Source organism: Nyctereutes procyonoides, unplaced genomic scaffold (genome assembly GCF_905146905.1).
Source record: "Nyctereutes procyonoides isolate TBG_1078 unplaced genomic scaffold, NYPRO_anot_genome, whole genome shotgun sequence".
Taxonomy (NCBI): Eukaryota; Metazoa; Chordata; class Mammalia; order Carnivora; family Canidae; genus Nyctereutes; species Nyctereutes procyonoides.
Genome location: NW_026575140.1, coordinates 48,103,703 through 48,119,504, shown reverse-complemented (window position 1 = coordinate 48,119,504; position 15,802 = coordinate 48,103,703). Strand labels below are relative to the sequence as shown.

Sequence of the window (15,802 nt, the reverse complement as noted above, 5' to 3'; positions counted from 1 at the left end):
GCTCTAGCCCTTTCTCCCCACAGCAGCCAGCGTGCTCTTAAACACGTACCTAGACTGGACCTCATCCCTCCCATGCTCACCACTCTCCCGGGCTTCCAACTCTCTACTGTGGCCTAAAGGCCTCGTCTTAAAATCTCTCTGACACATCCTCAGGGCCTTTGCACAGGCTGCCTCTTCTGCCTGGCTGTCCTCCCCACTTTTCTGCCTTGTCCCTCAGGTCCACACTCGGGTTCTCAGGGGACCCTGGCCTCTGCTTACTTACTGCCTCCATAACTTCTGTCCCCTTGCAGGGATGTGGGCCAGGGAGGCAGGACCAGGAGGTTACTTCTGGGGTACAGCACAGCAGTTTGCCCCTCCCAGTCCCCAGGCAGGGCCCTGAATTCAGGTAGCAGAAGGGTTGGTCAGGCCCCAAATGTTGGCTCCTCACCCCGACAATCTCACTATAAAGGATTTGTCAGTGTCTGCAACATGGATGTGGCCCTACTCCTGGGCGTGTGTTCTTGCAACCCAGGAGGCCTGCAGGGATTCTGGGGTGTGGCCTCCCACATCCCCATGATCACTCATTTGAGAACAAATATGTCAGAGCTTCTACTGCAAACAGGGCCCCACGCAGCAGCCAGTTTAGGCATCCAAACCTTTACTTTAAAAAGGCATCATTGTTCTGAGGGTCAGGAAACTCCCTCAGACCCTGTGGAACATTCTGTGAACATTCCAAGTGGTTGCCAAATCTCCATCTTTTGAAGGTGAACTTTTTCCTCAGTGAAAAACTGGAAGTTTTACATTCCTCTGGTCTCAAAGGTGGAGGGTCCCACCAAATGGGATCCTGTGATGGGTCTGACATCATCCTGATGCAAGTATAGATCTCTCTGTAAATCAGCCGGGCTCAGGTATTGCTGGGAAAAAGTGAAGTATGATTATAGAGCACTGGCTTTTTACCCATCTCTGCCAACATGTTTAGGACATTGGTGGCAGTGGGAGGGGGTAGGTTTGACCCCAAAGGTGGCCACCTGGAAAGGGACTACACTTATTTGCATCCTGCTTAGTTCATGAAAGAGCTGTACCTTTCTCTGCCTTTTGTTAAAAATGCAAGTGCCTCCCCTGGTGTGGGCCAGGATACCACCCCCCCCCCGCGCCCCCTCCCCCCGCAGGCTGGGAGCGCCTCCCCATGGAGGGTCATCAAGGAAAGGATATAGGCTTTGCACATTTTCAATAAAGAGTGCCACCAAGTCAATGATGTTCCTTTCAAACATGTTTATAGTCTCCTAGAAACGACAAAGAACACAGCATGAATACCTAGACAGGAACCTGACTGACCTAGCGTCAGAGCAAAAGGTGTTCCTTAGAACTTAGCAGGTGCCTCCTCTAATCCCAGACCTTCAGGGTAAAGACCAACCACCTTAACCTTCCCAGGTAGATGTCTATGAACTGGCCTTCTCTCCTGACCTCTTTCTCATGGCTGTGTCACTCTCAGCCACTTCATCTTACTCACCACCCTTCGAAGGTTCAGTGCAAAGCTTCGTCCAGGCCTTTGCACAGGCTGGGCCCTCTGCCAGGAATACTTGTTCTGGTCTCACCCTCCGACAACCCCCCACATCCACACACAGAGCTAACCTCCCTCCTTTGGGCTTCTTAGTGGCATGTATCCATCACCTCTAGAGGAACAAGGGAGAAAATTGCTAAGAGCCACACCATGTGGATCACTATGCCAGCTCCACCACTGTGTGTAACTTCCTTGGGTCTCAACATCCTCATCTATGAAATGGGTTTTCTTTGTAGTAGCTGTCTCATGGAGTTGTGAAATTTATTTTTTTAAAAATTTTTTAAGGTTTTATTTATTTATGAGAGGCACAGAGAGAGGCAGAGACACAGGAAGAGTTGGAGAAGCAGGTTCTTCACAAGGAGCCCTACACGGGACTTGATCCCAGACCCCAGGATCATGCCCTGAGCTGAAGGCAGACACTCAATCCCTGAGCCACCCAGGTGTCCCTGGAGTAGTGAAATTTAAATGAGTTACTTACTTCACCCAAAATGCTTTGCAAGGTGCCTCAGTAATGCTGGCCATTACCCCCAACCACTCACCACGAGTGCAGCTGCATGATGGCTTTCTACCTCCCTCTGATGTACCCCACGGGGCTGCATCCCAGTGCTTAGCTGGGCACCCAGGCCTAAATGAGACTTGAGTGAGGGAGCCATGGCAGATGTGATGGTTAGGCCTGCTCCCCTGTGAGCCCCAGGATGGGTCATGCCTCTGATCTACCATGGACCCAGGGGGCCTCAGGGTACGCGAAGGGCATGGAGAATCTACAGGAGCCTGAGGACTGTCTGCAGACCGAGCTGCACATTTTTCAAATGTGTGTAAACACTGTTGTGATGAATAAAAATAGAGTCCTTTGAAAAGCATGACTGCACCTAACAGCTTTCTAGCCACTGGTAATACTAGTAAGCCTGACCATGCACAGGTTCTGGGGAATTTCTGGCTGTTGGAAAAGGACCCTCCCTGCATTTAACAGTGGGGAGCTGCTGCCTGAGCCTCCCCTGATGCTCCATGAGCTGCTTTTTGGAGCACTCGAGCATTCCCCAGTGGGGAGCAAGCATCTGCCCTGTGCCGTGATGGGGAGATCTATCCATGTCGGAGGTGTCACTTGACATGTGAGGAATTGATTAGGCGCTATCTCTTGGCCCAGCCACGGCAGCATCCAATGAGGTTCAATTCATCACGGCCCTTCAGACTCCCAGCCTTAGCTGCCTCATGAACACAAGTCACTCGGGCTATAAGGAATTCTAGATAGCAGCATGCTGCACTGCCACGACTTTGTGCTGAATCGCAGGCTCCTCGCATGGCCCTGAGATGTGGCAAATACAGGCTGCAATGCGGAGGAGCCTTTGTTCCATCCTAGAGCAGGGGGCCTACTTTGTTTCTCAAGCACCCAGACAGCTCCTTGGGTCTAATAAAAAAACCTCTCCCCGCTGTGGCTCTTAGGGGGTGCATTCCAGAGGAATGAGCTCAGCTCTCATGCTGTACAAGAATCACAATCTGAACAATTGGAATATATTAAAAGCAATATTAAAAGAAAACACCGGGCTGATGAGCAAAGAAAGCTTTAGTCTGCCATGCTGAGTTGCACTGGACATTTCCAGCAGAGGAGCACTCGGGAAGGCTCCAGCTTGGGTATGATTTGGCAGCTGAATCACCATGTTCCTGCAAACGGGCCTGGTAGGGCACAATCACACCACATCTGAGCCCCAGGGACTCAGCCTCACCTCCAGCTGCTCTACCAATTGCATCTCCAGTGTCATGAGCACGTTGAACAGCTCCGTGATGTCCTTGCCATATTCCACTATCTTCATCTCGAAGTTGGTCAGTTCAGACTCATCTCGAATGGCATTTAGACTCTGGAAACAAAAGCCTGTGCTATAGGAATCCATGACCAAGTGTAGTTAGTTAATGACAGGCGACAGTTGGCTTTGTGGGTGAGAATTTAGACTCTGGGGTTGGGCTGTCCAAGTTCAAGTGTCAGCTCTGCCACTTGTTGGCTCTGTGAGCTTGCAGAAGCTGCTTCCCCTCCCCGTGCCTGGAGGCAGCACAAATGCTGGCACTGGTTTGTTAGCTCTGGTTTTCATTAGATGTGGCTGGGCTGGGTGGAAGAAGCAGTGGCTTCAGGGTCAGGTGAACCTGAATCTGAATCCCGTCTGGGTAACTTATAAGCAGTGTGACCTTGAGTGTGCTACCTTCATTCTCTAAGCTTTGGTTTCCTCACGTAAAGGGGGAGAGAAGTGTGTGTGTCACAGAGTCCTGGAGATTAGGTGGTATATATGAGCTCTGGGCTCAGCAGGGGCTTGGCTAGCAGAGTCTCCAATAAAAGGCCCATGGCAGGTACAGGTAGAGGGACACTGGAAAAAAGGTATAGTTGTTAGGAAACCAGTTGGGCCCATGGAACACTCCAGAGCTGGACTGTTTGTAATGAAAGGGTGCTCACGGGTTGGAAAGTACCCTGGGGACCAAGCCTGGCACTGAATTCCAGCCATTCACTGACAAACGTCCTGGGGGCTTTACTACCAGATGCACCACCAACTTGTTTCTGTTGATATATGGTATTAGTTGGGAAGCAGGACAGAGTAACTTGCCACAATTCAGTGTGAAGAATATTTATAATCATGGCTACCTCATAGGGAGAAAAATCAGGTTCAATCCCTACCTTGAACCTTACATGAAAACGTATTTCCCACAGAGGGAAGACTTAAATGTATAAAGTAAAGCCATAAAAGTACTAGAAGGAAAAATGAGTGGATTTTAAGAAATTATCTCAAGTGGAGAAGTCCTTTCTAAGTATAACCAGAAAAAAGACTTGATAAATTATACTCCATAGGGCAGCCTGGGTGGCTCAGCGGTCTAGCACCATCTTCAGTCCAGGGCATGATCCTGGGAACCCGGGATCGAGTCCCACATCTGGCTCCCTGCATGGAGCCTGCTTCTCTCGCTGCCTGTGCCTCTGCCTCTCTCTCTCTCTCTCTCTGTGTGTGTGTGTCTCATGATTAAATAAATAAAATCTTTAAAAAAAAACAACTTAAAAAATTATACTCCATCAAAGTTTTAGAAATTCTGATTGGTGGGATCCCTGGGTGGTGCAGCGGTTTGGCGCCTGCCTTTGGCCCAGGGTGCAATCCTGGAGACCCGGGATCGAATTCCACGTCGGGCTCCCAGTGCATGGAGCCTGCTTCTCCCTCTGCCTGTGTCTCTGCCTCTCTCTCTCTCTCCCTGTGTGACTATCATAAATAAATAAAAATAAAAAAAAAATTCTGAGTGGCAAAAGCACCCTAGACAGAAAAATGACAAGATAAACAACAATGTGGGAAACATATTTCCAACTCATTTCACTGACCCAGAGCTATTCTCAATCTATAAAGGGCTCCTACAAAGTAATGATTTTTTTTTTAATAGAAAGAGATATAGACCAAAAACCAAATGTAAAAAATGGGTTAGGGCGGGCATATTATAAGAACAAATAGTTCTTATACAGTTTAAGAAACACAGACGTTTACAAAACATGCAATGCTTGCCCTCACTTATGAGAAAATACACACCCCAAGTGTGCCAGAATGGCAAACATGAGGAAGCTTGAGAATACCAGTTTGACTGGGGGTAGGCAGGGCTGCAGAAACTACAACCTCTGTAGAGCACACCCGAGCAATGACTAGCAAAAGTAGCCATGCACGGTTCTACTTCTAGGACTTTCGACCTGCAGATCAAATTTGCACCAACTCACCCATTGCAACACCGTTTGGAAGAGCAAAAGATTGGGAAAAAAAGCAAATTGTCCATCAACAGGGACTGGCTTCATAAGTCATGGCTCATCCACACAGTGAGAGAGTTTAAAGCTAATAAAAAAGGAAGCAAGTTTTGGAAGGATCTCTAAGTTGCATGGATTAAAGCAGCAGAGCAAAGTGCAGAACAGTGCATGCTACACTTTCATCACGCACGCACTCACGCACGCACGCACACAAGCACGGAGACTAGAGGCAGACCAACCGTATTCCCCGTCTACGGCGGTCACTCTGCGCCCATGCTTATGCATGTACTGCCTGTCCAGGGACTTCGACCACACAGCCTGCTGGTCACAATTCTGCCCTGGCTCTGCTCCCCGCTGTCTCCCCACCACAGTCCTACGAGGCGGTTACCCCCATTTCTCTAGTGAGGAAACGCAGGGTAGCAGAGTCACAGCCAGGGATTGACATGAGCATTCTGACCCCAAGCCGTGCCCCCCTAGGCACCTGGAGGGGGGCGCTGAGGGCACCCTGGGCCAGTGGGGGCTGGGGGAGGGGCAGTACAGGACATGCTCAGAGAGGCCCTGAGAGGAGAGAGAACTGGGGTCTCTGGCTCATGGGGTCCTGCGAGCTTCCAAGCCAGAGAGCGAGCTCAACTTGGGCTGAGCACTAGAGGCACATAGGGAGCCCAGGAAAATCCCAGTGCCAGGCTGCGCCCCCTTGGGCTGGGACGTCAGCACCTTGTAGGGTCCCCGTAGACTCCAGGAGAGGAGCAGTCATCTGGGAGGGGCCAGTGCCTCAGGGGCTCTGAAGACCTACACCCGGCACGTTAGGGAGTCAGGCTTGGCGCCAGCAGGAGCACAACACTGGCGGTAGCCTGGCCCATGTCCTGCTTCTCCAGGGGAGGATTTGTTGCTGAGGGGCCAGGAGAAGCCAGCTGGCTGGCGTCCACACCTCCCGAATCCAGTGGTTATAGGGACCAGATAGATGTCAGGGAGGATGTGCCAGACAGGGACCAGGGGACTGGAAATGTGGCTTGTCCAGAGGGGACAGCTGCCTCCAGAGAAGCTGGCAACCACAATTCTTCTTTGGAATCTGCCCGTTTTTAATGTCAGCAGGATGTTCAAAACGTTTTAAAACCCTCTGCAGGCCAAACAAAACACACATGTGAGCCAAATGTGTTCCTCTGCTGACAGGCTTGAACTCCCAGTTGAATGCAGTAACACCCCTCGACATCACCTGTGGAGGAGGGTCCTGAGGGTTAAATCACATGGAATGTGAGGCCAAGGAGACAAGAACAGGGACTGGAGACTGAGGAGGGCCTGAGGAGGGCCAGGAAGCACCTGGGAGCCCATCGCCAGCCAGGAACTGGACTTCTATAGGAACTGGACTTTAAACATTGTGTCTGCTTGATTTCATTTTTTTCAAAGATTTTATTTATTTATTCATGAGAGACACACAGAGAGAGGCAGAACCACAGGCAGAGGAAAAATGGGCTTCCTGCAGTGAGCCCGATGCAGGACTTGATCCCGGGACCCTGAGGATCACACCCTGAGCCGAAGGCAGATGTTCAACCACTGAGCCACCCAGGCATCCCTCTGCTTGACTTTAAAACTAAGAGTTCCCAACAAAACAAAACAAAACAAAAGACCCACAATTAAGACTTCCCAACCAGGAGTGGCTCTATGGGTTCCTTGAAGCCCCTGACACTGCAGGCAGGTACTCAGACTTGGTGTGTGTGGACGGTTTTTTTAGGAGAAAGGTCCATAGCTTTCCTTATAGTCTCACAAAGATCTGTTATTTAATTTAGAATAAGTTAAGAATCGGTCTTGAAAAATAACGCTAAATGGGGGGACCTGGGGAGCTCAGTTGGTTAAGTGTCTAACTCTTAATTTTGGCTCAGGTCATGACCTCAGGGCTGTGAGACTAAGCCCCATGGTGGGCACTGCGCTGGTGGGTGCAGAGCTGGCTTAAGATTCTCTCTCTCCCTTTGCCCATCACCCTGTGCACCTGCACCTGCTTTCTCTCTCTAAAATAACATTAACAATAATAATAATGGTAATTAAAAGAAACAAGTCTCACCGAGCACTGCTTGGCCTGGGCCAAGTGGCCTGGGTTTGGCAGCTCCTGAACCCCTCAGGCCCACTCTGTCAAGTGGAATGCTGTTATCTCCTATCCCCAGCCCATCTGTCCTTGTCCTTTGAGCCTCAGCCTGAGTTAAGGTCCCTCTGGGAACCCTCCAGACTCCCTGGGCCCCCCTCCAGTAGAGTGCTGACTACCGCAGTGGGGAGGGCCTAGGTCTGCCCCCCTATACCAGGTGGGAGCTCGCTAAGGGCAGGAGCCATGTCCAGCAGGGATCTGGCTTCCTAGGCCGGGCACGGAGCAGTGGCTCAGAAAATGTCTGCTAAGTGGATGAATGAACGAAAGAAGTAGTGGTTATTGTCACTGCTGTAACAAGAGTGGCAAAGATAATACCATTGTTAATAGTAATGGTGCCACTACCTTGAACCCCAGGGGTGTTTTAGGTGAAGGAGACGCACAGGCCTCACCCTGGACTCAGCCCCAGCATGGTGCTGGAGTCGTGGCTGGTCACACCAGTAGAAAGCTAAAGCTCATGTCTGCCACTGAGCTGTGTGATTGCTGGCAAATGGGGACAATGACTATTTGTCTTAGGGGTGAAGAGAGGTAGATGGCGTGTAGCCCCACCAGTGGGGCCAGGCCCATGGGGCGGCATCAGCATCCGGAGCAGGGGGGCAGGGAGAGGACAGGGAGGGCCAGAGCCTACCAGCAAGTGTTTCTCCTCAAACTTGGCAATCCTGTGTTTGCCCTGCTCCTGGTTTTCTTGGATGGCCTCCTGGACACACTCATAGAACGTATCAAGCTCCAATTTCCGCTTCTCCTGCTGTTTCAGGCCGTATTCGAAAATGTTTAGGCAGATGATGATGAACTTGTCCTTGTAGGTGAGTGGCCATTAAGGAGACTGCTGGCTTTCTCGGGGCAGGCCACCGGCAGGATACGAGATGGAGGTGCTGGTAGCTCCTGGCGCGGGGCTGGGAGTTGAGATTCGGAGTCTAATGCCGTGCTGGGGCATCTCCATCCCCAGCCTGAAGGATTCAGGAATGGGACTGGCCTCAGGGAAGGAAGCTGGCATCCTGGGGGATCTACAAGGGCCGGGGAGGGGCTGGGAGCCAAGTGGTTTTATTTCTGTCTCTGGCATATTCTCTAGGGGGCACCTTTGTTGGGTGTTGGGGGTCTGTCTTCCTGCTCAGTGGCTGCAGGGCACCGAGGGGAGCCTGTGGAGGTCCGGGGACCATAGGCTTGAAGCAGAGAGATCCAGGTTCAAGTCCTGGCTCTGTTGCTGCTTTTCCCTGGGAAGCCACTTTACCTGTCTAGGGCCTCGGCTTCCTCACCTGCAGCACGGAGTCCTTGAGGTCAGCCCAGATATGAGCCCCGCTCATCCAGCCAGTGGGTGGCAGAGCCAGGCTGGGAGCCCATCTAGCTGGCCCAGAGCCCTGGCTCGTCACCTTCTGCTTAGCCTCACACCCTCCCTGCCCCTCCCCCACCTTTTCTAAAATACTGGGTTTTTAAGAGAATTTCTTTCTAATCAGTGATGGTGGCACTATTGTGTCTGGAGCCATGATGACAAGTGCCAAGGACATCCTCTTGGCACTAGCTGATTGGGGGAAAGGATGCAGGCTCTTAGCCTCACAGACAAGGGCTCAAATCCCGGCTTCTAACTGCATGACTTTGGACAAGTAACCTTAAGTCTAGCTTCCCTAACTATAAAATGGGATTAATCACAGTACCCATCTCCTGGGTGGTTGGGAAATTATAAACGCTGTACCAGGAGCCCACAGCAAAACAAGTAAATATAGGTACTAAGGATAAGTGCCATAGTTACACACTTCAATTTTCCCTCTTGACAGCCTGGCTTGTCAAGCACAGCAGACCATGCACCATGCTGATCAGAGACTCAGCACGTCCCCTGAAATCTGGAAAGCATTTCCCCATGCCGCTCAGCTGACCCGGTGCTTCACTGCCTCTTGGGCCTGTTGCTGTGAAGGAGAGGTTTTATGCTCTAGGGTTTGGGGAAAATGGGGAAACTGAGGCCCAAGCAGAGGGGGACCTGCCCCTTGCAGGCTGCTGGTGTGGGGCCCCGGCTCCGCTAGAGGACTTGGACATGAACTTGGAAGGATATGCCTGAAGGAGCTCGCTGACGCCAGGCAGGTAGGCTAGCTTGTTGCCCTCCATGTCCTCGGTGTACATGCTGTCAAACAGGAAGGAACCATTCAGGTGCTCGACAAATGCAGCCTACAATCAGAAACACGGCAGGGCTCAGGGGACTCTGATTCACGTCTCGGGCCCTGGCAGGGGCTCAGCGGGCAGGGCCCTGCACGGGCACTGGGGTCACTGGACACTCAGCAGAGAGTGGAGGAGGGGATGCTTGAAGGTTGCACATGGCTCAGTCAGGCTGGAGGAAGGGGTGTGGGCTACGGGAGGAGGAATGGGTCCGGGGCTGTGCTGAGGAAGGACCTGAACCTTCCTGGCTGCAGTGGAAATGCCAGAGGTTTTAAGGAGCAGCCCTATCGGATCATTTCCCCAGGCCCTCATGCTGGAACCCAGCACGCTGGTGTGGAGATGAGACAGGTGATGTCCAGGCTGACACAGAGCTGGCTCTGCAGGCAGGTGGCCAGCAGAGCGAGGCGGGGACGGGGCGCTGTCCTGTGGATGATGGACATGCTCCACCAGAGCCAGGAGATGCCACGTGGCATACCTTTTCAATCAAGACAGGTTCTGGGGGCCCAGGCCCCACAGACTTTCATCAAACTGGCCCCACAGCCTGTGGCTGGCACCCTGGAACCAGGGCAGGGAGAGGGGGTTGGCAGGCTCTGCCCAGCACAGTACCTTGTGCTTCTCCAGCTCCTCCTGCTGGGCCTGCTCATTCTCCAGCCGGGACTGAATCAGGTTCTCTCGGTGCTTCAGCTCATCGATGCTGTACTGGTGCTTACTCTCCGCCATCTCTTTCTGACAGGGGCGTGGGAAGTGGCATCATTATCAGGGCACATCTGCTCCCCCCGGCCACACCGGCCTCTGCCGTCCTGTGGCCCCGCTAATATGTATGCGGGGCAGTGGACAGCCCTCTGGTGAAGGCTGTGTGGACAAGGATGGCTTGCTTCTTCATGGCCTTTTCCAAGTTTTCTGAGTCTAAGGGTTAGGGAGGACTGAGAGGATGGGAGAAGGCAGCACAGGCAGATGGAGGATGTGTGGGGCATGGCCTGGAGCAGGGGCCTAGGGATGTGTGCCCCCAGCTCTCCATAGCAGCTGTTCTGGCTGTTAGAGAGAGACAGTAAAGGCGGTTACCTGGTCACACGGGCCTCGGACCTTGGCCCTGTGGCCTGCCACCTCCTGGCTCTCCTCCTACCCCTCCTGCTCACACCCTTCCACCCACCAGGGACTACTGGAGTCCCTGGGGCTCAGTCTTCACCCTTCCTGGCTCACTCTGCTACCCCAGGAGATCTCAACTGTACTAAGGCATCAAGTGCAAGCACATCTGATTGCTCCACCCTCAGACGACACTCTGGTCTTTACCTTCAGCCCAGACTCTACCTCTGAGAGCCAGAAGTGAGCTTCTGAAGGCTTCTCTCCCCCCGCTGCCTGGAGAGCACCGCCAACTCACCATGTCCAAGATGGACCTCTGTGGTCCCACTAAGGTGGGAAGCCCTCCAGCCATTCAGCACCCCCAGCTGGAGACCCGGGAGATAGCCTGGACCCTTCCCTGCCCATCAGACCCCAGCTGTGCCCAGGCCTGTCCATGCTGGCTCCTGCTCACGTCTCACCATCCTGTCTGGCCGGGACCCCGCCTCAGCCTCCTAGCCAGGCTCCCCCATGCAACCTATCCTCCCACCTAGTCTGTCCACTGCTCCCCTGGCAAAAAGCCAGAGCAATCTCTGTTAAATGCAAACCCAATCTTGTCTGTCCCTTGCTTACCTTGTATGACTTCCTCTTGGGTGTAGGGTAATGACAAGCACCCAGCATGGCTTGTGAGGCGCTGCCTGCCACCCTCTCTAGCTCTCTGAGCTCTGGGCACCAGCCCCCTCACCGTGCTGTCTCCTGTCACAGGCCTTTGCATGTGCTCTACCTCCTGCCCGGGCCATTCCTTCACCACCCAACTCCCGCTCTTCCTACAGATCCTGGCTCAGAACCACTTTCTTGGGGAAGCCACCCCCAAACCACCACCCCTCATCTTACACATCTCGGCCTGTGTCCTTGCCTCCTGGCATTTTCACATATTTGTGGGATGATGTAATTGTCTCTTTTTCCTGTATGTTGGTGCCACAAAGGAAGGTAGGTACTTCCTTGGGATCGGTCTGATTCCAGATCCTGAGCTTTCTTTCCACTGTCCTGTGCTGCCTGAAGCCCCTCCCAGCCTCATTTCTGAACATGATGGCAGTATATGGATCATTCTAGTTTTGTGCCTTGGGCTTTAGCTGCAAATGGTTTATATTGCAGAGGTGACATCTTCTAAAGATCTATTATTCACAGAGCTATGTGCTTATATTGTTTTCTTACATACTTATCCTTTAATAAGGAAATTTAAAAAAAAATTTTTAAGATTTTTATTTATTCATGAGAGACTGAGAGAGAGAGAGAGAGAGAGAGGCAGAGAAATAGGCAGAGAAGCAGGGAGAAGCAGGCTCCATGCAGGGAGCCCGATGTAGGACTTGATCCCGGGACTCCAGGACCATGCCCTGGGCCGAAGGCAGGTGCTAAACTGCTAAGCCACTCAGGAATCCCCAGAAATTAAAAATTTTAAAAGCCTCAAGTATCTGAGCCCTCCTCTCCTTCCCATTCCGACAGCCCTGCCCTCTGCCTCCCCCTGCCTTCCTGCAGTCCCACATCTCTCCCTCTGTTCTCCACACCAGTCACAGGGCCCTGAACTGCTCACCACATCACAAATTCTGCTGGAAACTGCTCAGGTCTCCCCACAGGCCTCCACCTTGACCGGGATAAGCCCTAAACCCCAACATGGCCCTGCTGCCTTGGCCCCCACCCTGTTTCCTGTCCCCCCGCCCCCCCCCCCCCACAAAGCCTGCAAGCTCACTACCCTTTCCATTCCACGTGGTTGGCAGGGACAGTCCTCTGCTCTTCGAGGCGGGACTGCCAGCTTCCAGGCAGAGGCCAGGGCCTCAACTTAAAAGTGGCCTGATGAAAACAGGGGGAGCCCTCAAGGAGAGCTCCACAGAACTGAGAGGCACCTCAAGAGCTTGCTTTTTGGACCTCTGTCCTCCCATAGTCCCACTGAGGTGAGCCATCCAGGACTCCAGCCGGAGACCCGGGAGACAGCCTGGACCCTCTCCTGGTTGGGCTATGCCCAGGCCCAGCTGTCCTGCTGCCCAAGCCCTACAGCACCAAGAGGCCAGGGGCTCCAACCAGGTTGTGGGCAGCCCGAGGGCAGGCAGTAATGTGACAGGGGTGTTTCATGTGCCCCCGCTTTGCACAAATCTACTCTGATATCCTCTTATTATTTATCTTGATGCTTCGAGCCAAGTTCTGAATTGTAAAAGGGATGCCCAGACTCAGCTATCTGCCCTTTATGGAAACTTCTGGGGTCCAAGGAAAGAATGCCTTCAGAACTTCAGAAGAATGCAGTGTTAAGTTGTCCCCTGGTTCTATAATGAGCTTTGAAACACACCTCAACAGCTCTCTGGCCTATTCCCAGCACTGGAGCCTATGCTGACTTTCAAATTATTGTATAAATGGGAAAAAAATACTTGAGAGTATTAGAGTTTGAGTCCGAGGAGAGGCAACTCTCCCACCCCACCCTATCCCTGTGGACCTCCCAAGGAAGCCCTGGCAAGCAGAGGGCCCCACATCTGGAAGATGGCACAGTCCACCTGGGCACCGTGCTCTGTTCCGAGGTCCAGGCTGGGCAGGGTCAGCACTGAGATCTGTTGGTCAGTCCTCCCAGCTTCTGCTGGGCTCCCCAGAGTGCTCCCCATCACCTCAGTGCTCCCAAGCACGGGCTCCCTTCTCTCAGGAAAGGCACCAGCTTCCAGTAAGAAGGAGCAGGCAGGTCAAACAGTCCTCTGTCTCCCACAGCACCCAACATGGAGGGACATCTGTTCCAACCACCAAGGCCTCACGTATTGGGCCAGGTTCTTTCCTTCTGGTGGGGAAAGCCCATAAACTGATCACACTGTGGGGCAAGAAGCGAGCCACAGGAGGCAGCTCACAGCAGGGGCATGGGAAAGAGGGGGCAGGGGCCAGACCCGGCAGCAGCCAGAGGCAAGCCCTTCACCAGCTCCATCTGGCACCAGCTCCGGGTCCCACCACCCCGGGCCGTGAGCTCCCAGCAAGGCACATCACTGTGCAGACCCTTGGGTGGCAAGCTGAGGGTGAGAGCTGGCCTGCCTCATGGGCCATGGCGACAGCAACCTGAAATAGCAGCCTGTGTGTGGCAGGTAAGTGCAGGACCACAGTCAGTGGTTACTGCTGCTCTCGGGTAGGGACGAGTCCTGGTTCTGCAGAGAGCCGCTCATGCTGGCTAACTGCTGGCCCTCCCCTCCCCAACTTCTGCATCCAGAAAATCAGACAGTGCAGGATGGCAGCAGGGGTGCCGGGAAGCAACCCAGGGAGGGCCTGGCCACCTGTGAGCAGGTCCGGAACTGCCAGCCTCAGGAATCTACCCACAGAGGCATCAGCTCCCCTGTGTGCACAGGAGGCCCGGCCTCCATGCCCCCAAGCCTGGGGTGGGGGTGGGGGCCCTGAAGACTGACTCAGAGTGGGGAGGCCCGGAGGGAGACACTTGCCATGTGGTCGTCAATACGGTGGAAGTCCAGGTACACGAGGTCAGGAAGGTAGGCACAGACGAACATCTTGTAATCCTCCGACTCTGCGATGGGGTTCCCAGAGAGGCTGAGTGTCCGCAGGTCCTTAAACCGCCGCAGGTAGATGATCTGAGAAGAAGAGGGGAGAGCAGCCTGTTTTCCTGGGTGCTGCAAAGCCGAAAACAGCCCTGGTGGCCTCTCCCCTCATCCCTCAGCCAGCGTCCGCAGCCTGGCCACGACACTGGCAAGCACTGGGTGGAGTGCCGAGCGAGGAGCGGGCTGGATGGCTGTCCTGATCCAGGCTAGCTGTGGGACCCTGGGCAAGTTGCCTAATGTGTGTGAGCCTGTTTCCTCATCTGTAACATGGGTCCAAGGGTTCTATAATGGGTGTCATAGGTGTTGAGAGACCAAAGGAAATGAGCTCCGGAAAGCATTTAGAGGTGGGCCTCTCACCTGCTCAGTAAATGGTGGTGGTGGTGGTTGTTAACTACTGGTCACTCAGAGTCAGCGTGCCTTTTCCTTGGAAACCCTGTGCAAGGGCCAGATCTCTTAAATTAAATGGAACCCCATCTAGTAACCTTGGATTCACTGGGTGACAGAGGGACATTCGCTACCTACCATTTATTCTTCCTGTACTCTGTTTTAGTAAAGTGGGACGGGGTGGGGGGGGCGGTGGAGTCAACAACATAGCTGGTATTTCACTTGGCAGCATCTTCTGAACACGCAGATGCTGTACTATGCAAAAGACGGAGAAGAAATCTAGCACGCTTTTTATAAGGAGTTTCTCTCAGTCACGTATGTATTTCTTCTACATACGCTATTAAGCACCTACGGGTCTCAGGCAGGTGCTAGGCTGTGGGATACAGCGGGAACAAAGTTCACATGGTCCCTACCCTTGCATCAAGGCTTCACATTCTTGGGGCAGCCTGGGTGGCTCAGCGGTTTAGCGCTGCCTTCAGCCCAGGGTATGATCCTGGAGACCCAGGATCAAGTCCCACGTTGGGCTCCCTGTATGGAGCCTGCTTATCCCTCTGCCTGTGTCTCTGCCTCTCTCTGTGTGTGTGTCTCTCATGAATAAATAATAATAATAAAAAAAGGCTTCACATTCTAGGGCCAGGGAACAGGAATGTTCTAGAAAGTCAGTAAAACCATGATGGTCTGGGGGTAAGTGCGGTGAAAATATATAGATGGGGTATGAGAAAGAGTAGCAGCCAGGGGACCCAGAGGTCTCTGAGAGCCGTGGGAGAGAGGGGGAGAGGACATCCCAGCCCCAGGTCACCTGCTCTCGGGATGTGCAGCCTGCCTTCCCCCACAATGCCAATGCCACAGGCTGTCACCTCATATCTTGGTTCTGTGGGTATGTGGTCAGCACCCTCAAAGGGACCAGTCCCCGTTTGTCTCTGTACCTTTGAGCTCAGGCCAAGTGCCCCACAGCCACTAGGTTCTCACCTCAGCAAGTGTCTGTTATGTGAGTGTGGGGCTCAGGGGAAGAGGCAGACATACGACCTGGCAATCCACTGGTGGGCTAAGCACAGGGGAAGCATAGTGTTTAAACACTATCTAATCTCTTTGTGGAATAATCTGGATTGCTGGCTTTTCTAGGAGAAGGAGGTGATCTGGAAGGCCGAGTCTCCATTTCCCCTGGCCACGGACCCTCCTCCCACAGCCCAGCTCCTCCGATGACCTATAGTGCCCGGCCCCACCCTCTGCTC

General features: G+C 53.2%; 1 protein-coding gene across 1 annotated transcript in view; it reads right to left on the bottom strand.

The window, feature by feature from the left end:
- DRC3 (dynein regulatory complex subunit 3) overlaps positions 1-15,802 on the bottom strand; it is a 34,003-nt gene that overhangs the window by 6,950 nt on the left and 11,251 nt on the right. Inside the window, exons 5-10 of the mRNA XM_055306017.1 lie at positions 14,073-14,219; positions 10,168-10,287; positions 9,462-9,573; positions 8,048-8,223; positions 3,262-3,393; positions 1,192-1,262 (exon numbers count right to left, since the gene is read on the bottom strand). Of these exons, the coding sequence (XP_055161992.1) occupies positions 1,192-1,262; positions 3,262-3,393; positions 8,048-8,223; positions 9,462-9,573; positions 10,168-10,287; positions 14,073-14,219 (758 nt within the window). The remainder of the gene's footprint in view (positions 1-1,191; positions 1,263-3,261; positions 3,394-8,047; positions 8,224-9,461; positions 9,574-10,167; positions 10,288-14,072; positions 14,220-15,802) is intronic.